This window comes from Colias eurytheme, chromosome 26 (genome assembly GCF_061535395.1).
Source record: "Colias eurytheme isolate Ceu_HAF_F1 chromosome 26, ilColEury1 Martin Lab GWU primary, whole genome shotgun sequence".
In the NCBI taxonomy this organism is placed as follows: domain Eukaryota; kingdom Metazoa; phylum Arthropoda; class Insecta; order Lepidoptera; family Pieridae; genus Colias; species Colias eurytheme.
In genome coordinates, this window is record NC_143005.1 from 9,373,228 (window position 1) to 9,393,141 (window position 19,914).

Consider the following 19,914-nt stretch of genomic DNA (forward strand, 5'->3'; position numbering starts at 1 on the left):
GCGTGCAGTAAACCATTTGATGCAAAATGACTACTTAATTGGTTTAAAATTAGTTTCTCGAAGACTTTGCTCAAAGTTGGTAATATGGAAATTGGCCTATAGTTATTACTGTCTTCTTGGTCACCACTTTTAAATAAAGGAATAACTTTGCTAAATTTTAGTAAATCAGGGAATATACCACAGTCACAACACTGATTAAATATAAACGCCAGTTGATTGGCAATGTTTTCTATGATATTATTTACTAAATTTACAGACATACCCCAGAGATCACATGTTTTTTTTTTAAATTTAATGTTTTAAAAGTTTTAACAATTTCATCAGCAGTCACGTGTCGCAATTCAAATAATTTGTTACACTCAGCAACATGATCCCTCAATAAAGACTCTGCAAGCGCTGAAGACGAATTTAAATTCTTAGTTATACTAGCAGGGATATTACTAAAGAAATCTTCAAAAGCAAGCGCAACATCAGCACTTTTGTCAATGACCCTACCAGAATTGACAAGTTTTATGGTACTATCATTCGATTGGCTTTTGCCCAATTCACCATTAATAATTGTCCAAACCGTTTTAACTTTATTGTCAGAGTTGCGTATTTTATCTCTGACATACAAACTCTTGGCAGTGAGACAAACTTTTTTAAATGTTTTTGAATAATTTCTAACATAACTAAGAAATGACAAGTCTTTGTTATATTGTTTCATACCATATAACTCGTAAAGAACGTTCCTGCATCGGTGTATACTAGGAGTTGCCCATTGGCTGAATGGTAAATCCTTGGTAATAGTTAAAGATTTAATTTTAAATATTTTTTCATATTCACTATGAATGAACTTAAAAAGATTTGTAAACATTTCACAAGGATTTTTATGAAAGGATTGATCATTCAGGTCAGGCAGTTTATTATCAATATTATTTCTGAATGTATGAATGCCTTTCCTAGTTATAGGCCTAACATTAATTCTTTTAATTGTAGGTATGCAATCCCATTCAAAAACTACTTTCTGGCCACAGTGATCCGAAGTTAGCGTGTTGAGAATATATTTTTCTAAACATTTGCAATCACAGTATATATTATCAATACAAGTTGCAGAAGTAGGTGTTATTCGTGTGGGTTCATCAAAAAGTTTATACAGATTAAATGAATGAAACAAATTAACTATTTGTGTTGCCGTTTGTGTGTGTGAAAGTAAATCAATATTAAAATCACCACATACTATTACCTTCTTTTTACTCCTGCCTAAACGCTTTAATATTTCTTCCATGACTGTCTCAAACAAATTATAGTCACTGGAAGGAGGTCTGTATACGCAAACAATAATGTAACGCTCAAGCTCAACACAGGATCTAAATTATACTTGTATGTGAAATTAAAATTAAATTAATTCATTTTTTGGATTTATATTTATGTAATGATTCCGAAATTATGTTTCATAATGAATTAAAATTCTCAGAATAAACTAGAAATCAAGCTGTATTTAATAAAATATTATTAATAAGCCTCTAGGAAGAAATAATTCGTCATCAAAAACAAGTTTCTGCTTACTACCTAGTTACTATAAAGTGTAAATCAATGCTACTATAATAGCCATTAGCCTGCCTCACGAACGTCTTACTAATGACTACCTATTTTTATTATTTTCAGAAAAACATCGCTTAAATCGTCTTTGTAAATAATTTATGTTGTGTCTTGTGATTGTTTTTGTACAGCTCACCTTTGTTGCTAAAATTTGTTATTATAACTCGTTGATGTACCTATAAGTATCTACAGTAGATTTCAGTTTACTTGGCCTGGGTACAAATTTTGTGCTTTATTGGATAAAGTAAACGCAAAAACGATTTAACCGATTTTGGAAATTCTTTAGCAGAAAGCTTAAATGTCACGTGACATGAGCAATTTTCGTAGGTAAGCTTTTGTGTTTTATACCTACTGAGCCGACCGGCCAATATCAGGCTTCGGGGTACAGATATCATTTCTATTGTATTTAGATATTGCACGCCTCATAAGCGAAGCGTTGAGGTGGGTACTACTGTCACTTCGCGCAAAACATCTGATTTTTCAAACTTAAAATGTCTTTATGTATCATTAATCATACATTGCACTTGTAAGATAATACATACACACACATATTAAGAAAAAACACTATTTTTAACGTTCATGATATTTTTGATGTCATTTTTGTTATTTAAACTAGTTAAAAAACAGTTTAAAAAAGTTCTGTCTTGGACGTCCGTGTGTCTGTATGTGCGGATCCTTTTTCTTGTTAACACGATAGCGACCGAAATACTTTACTAATCGAGTCTTTTTTTTTCTCTTACGCTTGAGTATGCTCAGGAATAGAACCCTTTCATTTTTCAGGGTCTGATTCGATGTGGTTTAATTGTTATTAAATAAACAAAAATAATAATTAATAAATATTTATTAAAAAAAATTATGAGGCGTGCACTTTTGGATTTTCCAAATTATTTACTTTAATAGGTAATTAATTTTTTTTTTAAATAAATTTTTTTAACCTTTTGAATTGTTAGAAACACGAACAAAACAAAATACATTAATATTTTTTATTTTCTCTAATTCGCTTTAGATAAAATATTTCTAAAACTCGTCTAATAGGATTTTATTCAACTATTTTACATTATAAAATAATACAAATACCTTGTTTTAATGTCTCGATATTGATATTCCATTTAAATAACTACTCGTAAACATGTTACGCGCGACTTTCTTTGCATTTTGAATGGAAGATGCTTCAAGATTGAAGTACATATATTCTTATAAGTTATTAAAGTTAGGTATTATTATTTATTAGTATTTTCTATTAACCATAAATAATGTTAAGCCATTAAGCATTGCCATTATTATATTTTTTTGTTATTTTTTACGTGCAAAACACATATATTATTATAAGTACCTACTCTATTGTTGTTATTAAATTATTCTTCCTTGTTCCTGTATTTGACAGACGATTCTTACATTGTGAGATATAAGTTAATTTTATTTACCTTGAGAATATTTTTATTTAGATGCATAAACGTTAATATTATTTCATTACTTTATTAGGAAAGCTTTTTATCGTTTTGTTTACAAATTAGGTAGTTAGGTAAATCAAGTACATTTGCGATAGATTTTTTAGTTAGATTTATTTGTACGTACGGTCTATAAATGCTATAATACGTGTATAATTTTGGTTGTCTTGCGATAAATTTATTGAATGTATTCATAAAAATGTTGATAAACATCGAATTTAGACCCACTCACCATCTACTACCCATCAATTTGTAGGTTTTTAAAAAGATACGTTGACTATTGTTGTACCATTTAGAGACGTAAAACAATTTAAGATCATTATAAGACAATTAAACTGTCGTTTCATATAAATTATTAAAAGATTCAAAAGATAAACGTTTCCTCAATTAAACTGTGACAAACTTACAGCGAAATCCGTTTAGGAATATGTTTCACTTCACTACACGATTATTTAAGCACCTATTAACTTTTGTTGACTATAAACACGCGTTTTGTTTGATTTCGGTCACACGCTCACGCGTCCACCCACTTCGACATTCGATCAGCAACTAAAGAGTAAAGTTAAGTAAGCACTTAGCACTAAGCAGCTGGCACTTGGCAGCATAAACAACTTACAAGTTATTGCGCGAGCGCAGATCTGCATAATGAAATTATCAATTATGTTTGTTTGATTGTTGATTGTTTTTAGAAACAAAACTCGCACGTATCTTATTAACATAAGTATTATTATAAGTGGATTTCGTGGAATAATGCGAATGAGCATTTTTTTATTTTATTTTCAAATTAGGATCCGGATTCCGGACGTTTATAATTTTTGATAGCTTCGACTTTGGACTTAATTTTTTGAAGTCGAAACGAATACACCTGAATTTGTAGAAACAGTACCCAGATAAAAAATATTTTATTACCTATAATGCTGGGTAGGTAGGTACATAAGTACCATCATTGGCCGGGAAAAGCGGAGAATGAAAAGGCTTTGCGGTATAGGTCTTGGGAAACTAGGTACATACCTATTTATTATATGATTCGCACTCAAAAAGGTACCTTGACCCATAAAACATAAAAATTAGACAATATTTATTGACACAGCTTATCACGCACATTGCTAGATATCGGATATCAGATAGATAACGTGACGCACCGACCGACAGTCCCTCCCAACACTGTGCTGGCTATTGTTTCTAGCAATTTCACTTTATATAAAGTGTTTTAAAATAAATTTATTGCATTAAATTCTGCGTCAAAGGACCTTGAGAGCAAAAAGTGTGAAATTTTTCAAAATTGTTTATGTAATAGGAAACTAAATATGAAACAGTGTTAAAGTTAAATTATCTAAAGATTTGGTTGTCAAGATTTTATAAATGTGATCAAGATAGGGTCTAAAATGAGTATAAATCGAGCAGAATTGAACAACACCGTCGTACCTGAGGGAGCTAACAGCCCCTGTTATTTCTGCAATGATGAGTTTGAAATGGGGAAACTGCAAGTAAGCCTTTAAATTTTCTTGTATCATAAATCCTATGACAAGTTTTAGAGAATTAAGATGCACTATGTACCTACCTTTATGTCTATTGGTATATTTATTGAACCGATTTCGATGAAACTTGTCAAAATTTGAGATAAAAAAGCGAGTAGGTACAACCCAATTTGTTGTTTGGTCAAATACGTGGATAACATAGAGTCAAAACAGAACATTTTTTTCATACTATAGAGATATTTTAACTATTCCTTTATTATAACAAGCATGTAAGTATTGATTTGATAACCTCCTTTTTGATGTAGGATAATAAAATATTATGTTGAAAATGCGTTGTGTCTGAGATAAAAGTATTTCTAAATATAGCGAATTGTGATTTCATTTATGTATTTGTATAGATATATTTTTAAAGTTCAATAAACATGTACATTTTTTTACAAGTTACAATTAACATACATACATTATTTTTGACTGAATCTTCCAATGAGTTTCAGCTTTATTTGATGAGGCAATAATATCTAATAGGTTTTTACATTTTACCTACTTACATTTTTTTACGACTATAATTCCCTGTGATCCTTTAGGCTATTTTCACCTTCACATATTTTTTTTTATGTTTCTCTATTCAGCAATCCACCTGTTGTGATGTATTATTAATATTATATTTTAAATCTTAGTAATAATTATTAAATATGGTCTACTCAATATACTTACCTACTTAGTTTTTAAGGACATTCGTTTGGTTTGATTCCGAACAATCGGGATTTTTATAAATATATAGACCTACTCTATATTTTTAGTATTTACGTAGTTAGTTAACTACATAATATTTTTCGAATGCATTTATTTTATAGTTACCACTTTATTAGTTTTTAAGATTGGTAAATGTTAGCTACTTAGTACCTTATACATTTGGTACTCAAAATTTTCCCGATATCAAATTACATCATATCAAAAAATGTGACACCTAAGGATTACTCAAGGTAGTAAACACTACTTATAATCCCGGCCATTTATTATCTCAGAGATGACGAAGTAGTAGTAGCTAACCTTGAAATAACTTGGTATAAAATTATAACATACAATAAAATTTTAATACATAATTCTAACGTAGACATAAAATTAATGATATAAAAATAGCCGCCTGAATATGGAAATTATTTTTATTGATTTGGAAAAAATAAACGTATTTTAAAACTAGTGGTATTTTAAATTATTTATAATACGAGTACGAGTTTAAAATATAAAAAAAAACTACTAAACTTTAAATTTTAATTTTTGTAGAGATCCCGTTTTTATTTCAATTTAGTATGAGTGGTGCAATGTTTCTGTTTTCTTGTACACTACTTAGTAGTTTTTTTTATGGGTTTTAGCTCAAAACGTAAATAAAAAATACTTAGAAATTAGTAACATTTATTTCCTTCCAAAAATATTACAATTTACTAGGATTAGTAACACGGTAGCGTTAACTGATAAATTCTTCTATATTCTAGAATGCTATGTTTTAAAGCTCTATCATGATTAATTATTTATATTATTTCTAGAACCACCTGAAGCAATGCGGCAGCATCCTGGAGCAGTGCCCGCTTCGTTGTGGCGCCTGGATACAGCGGAAACACAAGGATACACATGTCAAAGAGTGCCCTAAAATGGATAAGGTGAATGTTGGTCGACTTTACATTGAGGTTGTAATGTGGAGAGAATATTGATATTTAGATCAATATTTAGCAAAAAGGGCAAAAAATGGCATACTTCTATATACGTATAAGGTTTATTAATTACTAGCTGCTGCTCCGCGGTTTCACCCGCGTGGCTCCGCTCCTGTTGGTCTTTATAGCGTGATGATATATAGCTTATAACCTTCCTCGATGAATAGGCTATCTAACACCGAAATAAATTTTCAACCAGTAGTTCCTGAGATTAGCGCTTTCAAGCAAACAAACAAACAATTTCAGCTTTATAATATTAGTATAGATTATGCATGAATAACCAGGTGGCTACTGCCTATAGGTACTAACTGCGCTACTTTTTCAAACAAAAATAAAAAAGTAGAGCGGATAGCGGATGGAAGTAGTCTCGAGCAAAAGAACACATTAACAAATCATTTTTTAAACGCACGATTTACGATTCATAAGTGTGGGAAATTGGACAATGCTATGGTATTGTTGCTTCTTGAAGTAAAAAGTAAAAACCTAGAACGATTATTATAACTAGGTAATTATTATAACCAATGTATATCGCATAGTTACTGAAAAGTTGTTGCGAAATAAATGCAGTAATAAGTAAATAAATTCAACTGCACTAAGGAATTGATTCTCTACAATTTAGAAATTAAATAAATCTTTACAACCTTATAAAATCCTATGTAATCGGTACAAGGGTATTTGGTACTATTTTGTTAAGTTCTTCGTGTCTCTGTGAGGACTTTACATGTTTAATGATAATGACATATTTTTTTAAATATTAAAGTATAGTAAATAAATATGGTATGTATAATTATACGAAAACACTTGTCTGCTACAACTATTATTTTACCTTTAACTCTATATGATGCCTAAAACATAAAATTCGTGTTATTTAGGCATAAATAATGAAATAATTAATGAATGAATGAATGTATTTATTGCCACAACAAACTTTTGATACTTAAAACTTAAAATCTAAAACTAAAGCACAGGCTAAAAATAAAATCACAAATATGAAGAAAAAAGGATATGTGTGCCGAATGGTTAATTTTGATTTCCTATTAGTTTTTTCATTTTCTTTTTTGTTCTCAGAACCGCACCGAGTCAACCCACGTCCGCGTGGTGGACCCGTCACCTCCCGTCGTCAGCAACCACACCTGGACTCCGAAGTCTGTTCCTTTGGAAGACTGCGTCACATACCTTGAGAAAGAACTCACTACGATCAAGTAATTTATTTTACTACTACTATACATATAATTGTATAAGTTAATTGTGTATATTTTGAGGAATCGCAATTCAATCACGAAATTAAATACAGATAATTAATTTATCGTTTAATTGTTAAAATTACATATCAAAAGCCTAGTAAAATATAAGTTCGTAAAATAATTAAACTTAGGTACCATTTTAACCTACTTACGTGAAATTTGGTGAATTTCTAAGATTTACACTGCATATAATATTACTTAAGTAAATTAAAACTCTACATCTATCATTTTCATAACCACCCTGTACAAAACGTTCAACACTTTACCGAAACAGGCTGATCCTCACAGAAGAGTCAAGTAACCGTGACATCCAGTCCACGGAACTGGAGAACCTTCGCACCAAGCTGGTGCTGGTGGAGGAACGAGCTCAGCACTTCCTCTCGACCCTGGTCTCACTCCGAGCAGCGTTAGATGATGAGGCGGAGAGATCAGCTAACTGGGCGGCACAGTTCAAACATGACTTGGCTAATGTCCAGCTGGCTTTGCAAGTATGGGATTACTTATTTATCTTTATGTACAGCCAACAGCTTTGTTAAATAAGATGTTCACAAATCAGATAGTAATAAGGAATGCTATTTAATGAAGAGCCTAGGCTATTAACTAAATAATTAGCTGATATTACCATTTAGCTACGACATTTTATAGGTACATGAAAAAACAGTTTGTGGTATTTAAATGTATTTATACTTTCTCGTCAATATTAAAATATCGTTGTTATTTGGAGAGTGCATAAAATATATCTTCCCTTCGCCTGACCCTGATCTTTTCTTGCGAATGTCAAATCTGCTAGAAATGTAGTGTGCTTGCGCTTCCGCGTAGTCTTGCGTGTATAATATTATATCGATTGTTGTCTCCATAGTTGTTTAATCTGCGAGATTGGCCATGAAGGACGAAAATCGTTCAACAGGATTAAAATTCAAATTCAAATTATATTTATTTGAATGTAGTTACAAATTACAGATGTTTTAATTACAATATTATGTGGCTAATACATTCTATTAATATATTATATTATATACAATTGATTGGGTGTGCAAATATTTATATAGAAAGCAAATTAAAAAGTCGAATTATTTGAATGTACACACAAGTTAATTTAACCCATTGAGCCCCAAGGGGCCCGATCGGTTCCAGAAACAATAGATTTTCTATTGTGTCTGTGGTTCAGACAGATTAATCGATTTTTATTACACTTTTGGGTAATCAAAAGCTATTTGTACACACATCTATCTAAACATGCCTATCGGTATGTGCCACACTCCAGGAGCTGCAGAGCCAGCAGCTGACCACGGTGATGCGGCTGGAGAGCGCCATCAGCAGCATCGTGCACGAGCAGAACGAGAGAGAACTGCTGGAGCAGGCCCTGACGCATCATGATAATCGGATACGGACTATTAATAAACTGGGTTAGTTAGATTTGGAACTTGATGAGGTTTCAAAATTCGGCCCAGACATTTTTTTTTGGGATTTAGATGTTTTTATACGGTCAATTATCGATTTAAACGAGTTCTACTTATACACAATACAATTATTTGTTAATTCTAGTGGTATAGAATAAATTCAAACAAATTCTAGCCATGGAAAAACGTTTGGTCTTGATATAATTGAATTTAGCATTGTATACTATTAATTTCATCATTAAAAGTCTAGTCAATATATTATGTTCACAATGTGTTCTCTTCACACAATCTCACAAACACATCTTAAAAGTTAAATAACAGACTATATTCCCCCATTACAGAAGAAGTAATAGAATATGTAAAGCAAACAGTGGAAGAGGAGAGACAGCGCAATGCTGAGAACTGCGCAGCGTTGGAAGCTGAACTGGCAGAAGCCAGACGATCTTCGGACCAACTTGCTCAACTTTCTACTTTGAGGATGCAGCTACAACATGCTTCTACTGAGAACCCGGTAAGTTAACTTGTTTTGGAATTCAAAGTGAAAATGGAATGGATTTTATGGTATAGCGACATTTGATACAGAATGCTGATAAAACTGAAGGTATTAAAGTAAACATTTTTTTCTTTATAAGTATCTATATTATGTTTGATTCAAATGCTTATGAGTACGAGTAAAAAATTTATACCTGAAACTTACAACTTTAAATACAGCTTTACTTTAGCTTAATATAACAACTACGACGATGGTTTCGGTGTAGACGATGTTCACGATATTGTTGACGGTGATGATCATGATGATCATGAAGGTATTAACTATTAAGTTTAAATTTCAACAGGCGTTTGATCGTCTTGCAATACTAGAAGTAGCGACAGCAGATGCACGCGCAGAAGCAGCAGAACATGCAAACAAGATGGACGTCATTTCCCGCGATCTGCGCGCTCTTACGAAGAGCTACAACAAACTGCGATCGGAATTAGCTGACTTTCAGGCGAGGATGACGCTGGATCATCCGGAGAATGGGACTGATGATGGTGAGATTGTTAGAAATAAACGTAAAGAAAGAATGAAATCCTTACTATATACTAATCTTGCTTTTAACTATAAAATTATAAACATGAGAGTTTGTGAGAATGGATGCGGTGTGTATAATGTATATGATTTATGTGACTTCGTATAGAATGAATCTACAGATTGAAATAGAATGAGGCTACAGATTGAAATAGTCAACTTTTTAGCACGGTAAAATGTTTCATTCCCAATGGAAGATCCAGATGATCATTTAAATCGCTGCGTAATTTATAATTTCCGTCAGATGGCGCTATATTCAAATGGACGTTGGACATAATAAGGTTGGGTCGTCTAAGATCGGACGCATATGCCGAAAATTTTATACGTACTGTATTTTTTATTTTATTTCTCATGATTCGATGTCGTTTTTCTGTTGCGGTCAACTGTAAATTGATGACAAAAAAATATTGTTTAACCCCTAATTTTTTGGTTTGCGTAGATGCTATCTATCTAAGCAAATTTAGAGCCTAAAAAGCAGACTTTTTTCGACTTACCATAGTGAAGAAAATAACAGTTCGGCCGAAGATCGGACTATGTAGTATCTTCACTTCTATGCGTTTAATAATAATGTTAACATTAGGAAAACATCCGGACTTACGTCCATACATTGAGCATCAATGATTGAGTCAGGAAATTCCTCAAAAAATTTGACAAAGAAGTTTTTTTTTTATTGCGTTTTTTTAGTCCGGTCTTCCCTCCTCATCCTAATTAAGTTTCTCAAACTTTTATCCTCCGTGTTCTAGGACTAAATAATGAAAATGTACCTAAGGTCTGATAGTCATAGCGTCATTGGATAGTTAAATATATTAAAAGTTAATAATTATTGCGCATTATTGCATAAGGCGCAGTCAAGAGCTAAACTTCGGTCCGATCTTCGGCATTGGGAGGGAAGATCGGATCTTGGGTTGTGAACGTCCTAGGCGTAATCAAAGTATACAGATGGAAAGAGGATTCGCTAATTCTGCCCCAAAATAATTAATTACATTATTTCAATGAAAGTACTCTCCACAATGAGCCATCAAAATTTTGTAGGTAAGATCGGATCGACGATTTTCGCCACAAAATACACCTTTTCTGCTGAATCACCTGTGTAGGTACACGTCCCGTCTGGTCGCTGGCCGGCCGCAGAGTGAAGAGAGGGGCAGAACAAAATGGCGGATCTAGTAGTGTTGGTAGCAGAAGAGAATATTGCCTAGTTTGCGAGTTATTCCATGCATCCGATCTTATGTCACATCCGATTTTAGGCGACCCAACCTTATTACCTATGCCTAATCACTGTTCGTTTTATTTGTCCATATGAGCGAAGCCGCGGGCGGAAAGCTAGTTGGCTATATTTTGCAAGTAGATTTTTGTAAATTCAATATTTTAACGGATGTAACTATGTATAATACTCGCGAGTCGCGTAAAATTAAACACAAGAAAATACTTATTAGATTTTTTATTAAATCCACAGACTAATAATAATATACTACGTATACAAATTACATCAAAGTTAAGATTATGACGTAATAATAATAATATCGTCACTCTTTCCATAATGCTACCGCGGGAAAATGCTGGGTGTTTAGGAAGCCCCTACCTACATGTTCTTTGGAGAAATTGTTAAGATGCGTCATACCTATTAAGTAAATAGCGTTTAAAATTATGAAATGAATAAAATACTCTCTAATTTATGTATAAGAAACTTAATCAAAAAGTATACCTAATACTTTCTAACTAAATGTTTTTAGTTTTAAAATTACATAACAAATACGCAACATTACAACTTTGATTGTATATCCTATCTGCTAGATATATATTGTTGTAGGACACTTTATCTGGAGGATAGATAAGTTCTCGTCACGCATGAAGGAGGCGAAGGAAAAAGACGCAGTGCTCACCAGCCCACTGTTCCGTACCAGCAAGTATGGATATACGCTGAAGGTATTTAATACGCAATACCTATTACGTAATTTTTCTGTATTTACAACTCGATAAAGTCAAGTAGTGAAATCCAAAATCTTTTTATAAAGTAAATAAAACAGAAATAAATTGGTTCAGTCATTTTTCATTTGCAACAAAATAATAATAAATTAATAATCGTATCGTTAAATAATAAATCTTCTTTAACTGGGCGCTGGTGTAGCAAAGTTTAGGTATTATCTGTTTGCACATTACCAAAATTACCATTATTAAAAAATAAACACAATTCCAGGCGGAAATAAACCTAAACGGCATAGGGAAATGGCGGGGCCGGCACATAACATGCACGGTGCGGCTCGCCACGGGGCCCTACGACCCGCTGCTCGCGTGGCCCTGCGACCTTAGCGTCAATATTGTGTTGAAGGACCAGCCCGCTAATAGGAGCCAGGTGGGTACTATGGATTATTTCATTAAAAGTAGGAACTGAAGTAATAGAAAACTGGTATAAAATTACGTTGTAAAATATTGATTGTGTAAAATCTTGCATCTGCCCTTTTATTATAATTTAAAAAATTATAATGATAACAACTACCTTGTTAATAATAAGTTAGTATAATATACCTACTCGCGTCCGCGATTTCACACATGTTAAATATGTAAACTTTAGTAGAATTAAATCTTAATGAAAAATAAAGTGCCTACTTATACCTATACCTTTTTTCATATCTGCAGGCAATGGACATAATCAAAACATTGGAACTACGTCGCAAGTCTTCGAGACCCATCGAACAAGACCCAAATGAAAAGACCAGGTCTACTGAAAGTCTGGATCAGGGTATACTCCAAATGAAGAGGCAGTACATCTTCATACCGCACACAAGCCTTGATAAATTCGAATATATTAAAAACGATGTTATGTTCTTTGAGTTTATTGTTAATCAATAATAATTATGTACATAACTAACTACTTATATAGTTTACCAATTTATCTAATAAAAGCAAAAAATAACCCATGACTCGATTACCAAAAAATTATATCAAAGAAAACTAAAGACAGGGCCGGATTGAGATATGGGGCCTCTAATTTATGTAAACATTGAGAGCCCTATTGTTTTAGGTGTTGGAATAGAAATTTTTAGCCTCTAAGGCCATCTGTATTTAATAATTTTAAGCCTAGTACAATATTATTTTTATTATATCTATGTATAAATTGAAAATAGCTATAACATATTGCAGGGTAAAAGCCTTAATAATAATTGAAATGAAATAAAAAGAAAATTCAGTGTTTACACATTTATTTCAGATAAATAATACAGTTTTTAAATCAGATCGTATCTACTAAGATATAAATACGAATTAAGATGTTACATAATATGTGTTTTTTACTTTTTTCCAATTTTACACACATAGTATAATGTAAGAGTAGACATTTATTACATTTACATAGTTTAACCACAATTACGTATAACTAGTTAATATTATGTTTGAAAATGGGCTCGCAAAATATAAACTGTAGGTATTAAAAGTTTTATTGAGGAATATTAGTGTTATGGTAAATTATAATTATAGCAAAGCATTTGCATTTTGTACTGTATACATAAAAATTCAAATATTTTCGTTGCCATACTTTAATTAAGATTAATCCAAGTAAATAAATATAATATGACATTATCATGACAAAAAGTTTCCATTTTTATATATGGTACAATATGCAAGCCCATTCTTACACCTATACTTAATTCCTTAATTTAGTACCGTAGAAATACAATATAACCACCAAAGGTAGATAATTCGAAACACTGACAATAATTTTAAGATACCCGCGCCAATAATGGACGAGTTTAAAAATTGCATCGGAACGAAATGCCACCATTATTGGCGCGGATTATATATGTAATAAAAATATAAATCTTAATACTAATGTTAAATATAATGACTTGAAAGTATATTATATACTATGAAATATATTTTTTATTCAAAATAAAGACCGTCTTGTTATTTCTAAACCTGTATAAGAGGAAGAATAGAAAGTATTATATACTAAAGAGATTAAATAGTCACCTTATAGTATATAGATTGGTATACGTCGATAATGGACTGAATAATTACATATACAGGATGTCCCACCGTTGGTATACTAAGCTCAAAGGAGGTTATAGTTTTGCATACGCTGTGTACGTAAAAAAATACTTTTTTTTGTTTAAGTATTTTTTAAGTGATCAGTGTATGCAAAACTACAAGTCACTTCGCGCTTAGTATACCGATAGTGGGACACCCTGTATATACTACTTACTTACACCCTTACACATAATAGTACTTTGTGGCAAGATAGAAGTTCACAGGTAATTTTAACCACAATTCCCATAGATTTAGCGAATCTACATTCTTACCAAAACCTTAATTGATAATCAAAGTTGGTTTAACCCGTTTTTACTATACTCGTATTAGTATATACTACATAGAGACGAATTTATTATATAAATTCGTAAGAATTTGGGTGAGTTTGAAGGTATTTGTTGTTTTTTCAGGAAAGATCCTATGAACGGATTTAGTTTCATGTGCCTGAAATATAGGCCATGTTTTCCGTTGAGCTTTTTTATGAAACTGGGTCTGTAATTCATAATAGGATATATTTATTTGATTATTTAACTTTTGATGACTTTTAAATGACCTTATTCATAATAATTGTCCAAACTAGAGGATTTATCCTCCCAAAGTGTAACACATAATTTTAAAGAATATAAACCTATTCACATCGTTCATATATATAAGTATTATAGACTAGAGTGGATAATTTTTGAAACAAAAAAAAATCGCAGTCGGATGAAACCCATTAGAAAAGGAGGGGAATATGATAAAAATGTAAGGAAAAATAAATTACGGTCAATCCGAGTTCGGGAAGCGGGAGGGGGGAGCTTTTAAGAGAAAAAAATGGTTTCTCTCGATTTCCGACTAAACTACAAGTCCTATAGAAAAAAGTTCAATGGCAAAGTTGTAGGTAATTAAAAGTTCTACAACTTTTGTATTCACAATTTTTTCACATAACCTAAAAATTTAGGTGAAAAATTCAAAAAACCAAGTTTTTGGTCTTTTATTTCTATCTACTTCAAAATTTATTTTTTTTCTACGAAATTTGGTGGAAACTTACTTTATTATGTCCCAAATACACTGTAATTTATTTGATTGAAAATATTTATTTTTTCGCCTTATTTTGAATTAATACCAAAAAAACAACCTAATTTTCAATCGAAAAGTCACCCGTCAAAATATCAGCTTTTTTCAAAAACTTGGGGTGACTTTTATTCATTGAAATCTCTACTTTCATATGGTGTAAAAAAAATAAACACCACCATAGTAAATGTTCTCAGGAAATGCATACAAACAGTCTGAAAATTAGCTTTTACTAAATCAGGCACACTTCTCGAACTACCTGAAATGTTTTTATCGACATCATTTTGCTTTTGAATATGCTGTAAAATATTAAACTTAGAACAGATAATTATTTTTCTTTTGAAATATTACCGAAAAGCCGATACAAGAGAAGATATAGAGTTCAAGAAGTGTGCCTGATTTAATAAAAGCTCATTATCACACTGTTTGTATGCATTTCCTGAGAACATTTACTATAGTGGTGTTTATTTTTTTTTACACCATATGAAAGTAGAGATTTCAATGAATAAAAGGCACCCTAAGTTTTTGAAAAAAGCTGATATTTTGACGGGTGACTTTTCGATTGAAAATTAGGTTGTTTTTTTGGTATTAATTCAAAATAAGGCGAAAAAATAAATATTTTCAATCAAATAAATTACAGTGTATTTGGGACATAATAAAGTAAGTTTCCACTAAATTTCGTAGAAAAAAAATAAATTTTGAAGTAGATAGAAATAAAAGACCAAAAACTTGGTTTTTTGAATTTTTCACCTAAATTTTTAGGTTATGTGAAAAAATTGTGAATACAAAAGTTGTAGAACTTTTAATTACCTACAACTTTGCCATTGAACTTTTTTCTATAGGACTTGTAGTTTAGTCGGAAATCGAGAGAAACCATTTTTTTCTCTTAAAAGCTCCCCCCTCCCGCTTCCCGAACTCGGATTGACCGTAATTTATTTTTCCTTACATTTTTATCATATTCCCCTCCTTTTCTAATGGGTTTCATCCGACTGCGATTTTTTTTATCTTTTCATTATTTTCAAAGGCTTCTACCCCAGTCTATTATAGTATAATTTAAATAAAAGATTTTTTTTCGTAATTTTACGCAACAAAATTTTGTAGTAAAAACGAAAAAATCCTTGTGCGGACAGGAATAGATGTAATTCATATAATCTACCTTAACTCATTTCTCATTATAAACAATCTTTTTTTTTCTTACAAAAACGGGACCACTATAAAATTTTGTAGATAAGATATACAAATATCTGTATAATTAAATTCTTTGAAATTTAAAAGTCCTTTTATCAGTCTCAAACCCACTACCTACGAATGTAGTCAACACTTCTAACCATTGAGCGAATATTTCCTATCTTATAAATTAAAAAAAATATATATGTTTGTCCCGCAAACCTAAATATCGTTCATTCGATTGCGATGAAACTTATAATGTTAAATAGGCCAAATTTCGGTCAATGGTTAAACCATGTAACACTTAAAAAAAACGCAGTAAATGCCGCGGGTAACACTTATGTATAAATTCCAATAAGAAATTTTATGTATTGTCCGTTGAAATTTATATTAATCTTAAACACACGTGAGATTTATAAATTATACTTATCTATATTCTATACGCAAAAAATATTTTACGAATTAATTACTAACGTCAAAATAAAATATGTTTTACATTGTCCGCCATTTTCACTCTTTCAAATTCGTTTACAATTACGGTAACAAAATCTTAATTAATTTCTATTTATTATAACTTATTAATTAATTTAATCTTAACCATTTGAAATGTACCAAAGTATAAAAAACGGAGTAATCATAACCACATCAGTTCATGCAGTAATTTAGACGGTAATATAATGCCATAATTTTTTTTTAATAATGCCATAATTATTGCGGTAACAGCCCGGTAGACGGTAAGGTAGTGTGGCCGTAGCATAAGAGTACTTATAACCGGTTTTGTTGAAAACACCTTAGAAATTTAATTTTTATTTTAAATTGTGCACCTATCTTAATAGTAAACACTTATATTGTAAACAGTTATACAGTAAAGCCTCCCAATGAAGCATAATATGTATATAATTTACTTCACTGGTCGATTTAATATATTATTGACCATACTTAAACCTAAGACTTAACACGAGTTTAAATTTTAAACCTACAACATCAATATAGTAACATAGCCAATTGATTATGCAATGTTAAAATTACTATATCCTTAAAAGATTTTTTTTTTTTACTGAAGAGTAGAAATAAATAATTTCCACAAACAAATTTTGCCTTTACGCTCTTTTCGTAAGAGTGCATATTCAATGTAACATACATATATATCTTAATTATATATTATTTAGAATCGTCTTTATATATAAGAACCCTATAGAAATAGTAACATTTAAGATGACATTTTATCTTTTAGGACTTATGACCTAAATAAATAGTTAAATTGGTAGCAAGTAAATTTGCTACGGCAGTATAGGTACTGCCCTTAAATAGATACTTATATTATTTCTTATGTATATAGTATGTCATTCTGACTGTACACAATTTATTATAACTTTAGATTTGCAGCATTGTATAATCAGTATTTTAGAAATTAAAGACTTTAACCCATTGACCACCGAGCGGCCCGATCGGGCCGAGACACAATAGATTTTCTATTGTGTCTGTGATCCGAGGACTGACGGATTAAAATTATTTATTTATTTATTTATTTAACTATTTTATGTACCATTACATTACATAATATTAAAAGAAATGGAAAACATGCATAGCACATAAGGCAACCTTATCGCTTATCAGCGATCTCTTCCAGGCTGCCCAAGGTAAAGGATAATGAATTAATGATTTATAGGTACACGGGCGGCAATAAAAGTAAAGATAATAGAGAATAAACTAAATACATATTATATGAAAAAGAAGAGGGAATATAATACATACATATTTATTTAGAAGGAAAAGCTAAATTAGAGAAATATTTATATAAAAGAGTTTTAAAGGAAGTTTTCGAGGAAGCTCGTCTAACAGCAATAGGCAAAGAATTCCAAAGTCTGATAGCGGTTATGACAAAGGATTTACCAAGGAAACTAGTGTGGTGAGGAGGAAAACTAAGGAGAAGGTTATCAGCGGAACGGAGAGTATAAACACCTGAATCAAGGAACTTAAATTGTTTTTTTAAATAGGAGGGAGAATTGGGATCGAAGAGGATGGAAAATAACAGCTTCAACGCATTTGCATTCCGGCGAAGTCTTATAGGAAGCCACTTGAGTTTATTGCGAAACTGGGATACGTGGTCATATTTACGAAGACCGTAAACAAAACGAATGCAGAAATTTTGGAGACGCTCAAGTGTATTTAAATGCTCTTCACTAAGATCAGTGGTACAGGCGTCAGCATAATCAAGGAGCGGAAGTAGTAAGGATTTAGCTAACATAATTTTGGTAGATATCGGTAAGAAATGCCGTAAACGTCTAAGAGAACTTGCCGCTGCGTAAAGTTTGCGACTCGTCTCTTTTATGTGATACGACCAAGACATGGTCGTGTCAAAGTGTACCCCCAGGTTTTTGACAGATTTTTGGATTTCAATGACGTAGCCATCAATATGAATTTTGGGGATGTATGTCCAGTCAATCCGGGAGATTAAACAGGGGCTACCGATGATAATGACTTGGCTCTTGCTTGGGTTAATATTCAGACCGTACCTACGGCTCCAAGTTGAAATTCTTTCCAAATCGGTGTTGGTGTTTAAGATTGCTGAGGATAGGTTCTCGAGGGTTGACTGGGTGTATATCTGGAGATCGTCGGCATACATGTGATAGAGAGAAGATAAGTTTTTGGTTATGGAATTTATAAAAATAGCAAATAGGAGAGGAGACAAAACGCCACCTTGCGGTACACCTGCAACAACATCACACCAGGACGATGACTTGTCCTCCAATAATACATGCTGTCGGCGACCGTGCAAGTAACTGTGAAACCAATCAACCACTGTAGGAGATATGTTAATAGAATGAAGCAGTTGTAGCAATATGTCGAAATCGACGGTGTTAAAAGCATTACTAAAGTCTAGGAGAGTTAAAACTGTCAACTGCTTCTTTTCCATTCCATTACGAATGTCATCCGTGACTTTAACAAGTGCAGTAGTCGTACTATGTCCTGGACGAAAACCAGATTGGAAGGGACTAAGAATACTGTTTTTATATAAAAAGGAACTTAACTGTTGGTGGATAAGGCGTTCAAGGACTTTGGAAAGGAAAGGTAGAATGGAGATTGGACGGAAATCTGAGAAGGAAATTGGATTAGATTTCTTCGGGAGAGGGATAATTTTAGCGTCTTTCCAAATGTCAGGAAATTCACTGGAGGATAAGGAAAAGTTGAGGATGTGGGTTATGACGGGAGCAATTATATCAAGGATGGGGACAAACATATTACGACTAACTGAGTCACAACCGACAGCATTCGATGAAATGGACAGAATATTCTTTTTAACATCACTAACAGTGAATTGATTAAAATAGAACGGTGGATGAGTAGGAGTTGCAGTTGATGAAAGATATTGCAGTGTTGACCTTTTTTGATCAGGACAAAGATGGGAAGAAGATGCAAAATGTTTGTTTAACAATTCAATATTAATATTGGGGGGGAGGTTATTTGATTGGGATTTACCAACTCCTAAAGTCTTTAAAAATTTCCAAATTTTACATGTGTCGCCGTAATAATGATGTTAATGATGTTAAACATAATAATATGTTGTCTATAACAAATTAAAAACATGAATAACGCGTGTTAAATATGAAGTCTTTAATTTCTAAATATAATACAGAGTTTTACCGCAGTTATCTAAAAATAAGATTGTAGAAACATAAACTTATAAATTAAAAAAAGAAAAAAATCAACATAAATAGAACTTTGCAAATGCAGAAATAACTAT

The 19,914-nt window shown here is 31.8% G+C and overlaps 2 protein-coding genes across 2 annotated transcripts in view; one reads left to right on the plus strand and one right to left on the minus strand.

The window, feature by feature from the left end:
- The window catches only part of ldd (lipid droplet defective), an 89,460-nt gene extending 85,895 nt beyond the window's left edge, over positions 1–3,565 (minus strand). The window contains exon 1 of the mRNA XM_090116576.1: positions 3,437–3,565. The gene's annotated coding sequence lies outside the window, so the exon portion shown is untranslated. The remainder of the gene's footprint in view (positions 1–3,436) is intronic.
- A 649-nt stretch (positions 3,566–4,214) lies between these two features.
- Traf-like (TNF-receptor-associated factor-like) lies at positions 4,215–13,723 on the plus strand. The gene is made up of 10 exons (XM_090116813.1): positions 4,215–4,516; positions 6,052–6,165; positions 7,285–7,418; positions 7,735–7,948; positions 8,725–8,866; positions 9,202–9,371; positions 9,697–9,892; positions 11,737–11,852; positions 12,124–12,279; positions 12,564–13,723. Exons 1-10 carry the CDS (start codon positions 4,415–4,417, stop codon positions 12,774–12,776), a joined length of 1,557 nt encoding a protein of 518 aa, XP_089972939.1. The 5' UTR covers positions 4,215–4,414; the 3' UTR covers positions 12,777–13,723.
- Positions 13,724–19,914: the final 6,191 nt, after the last annotated feature.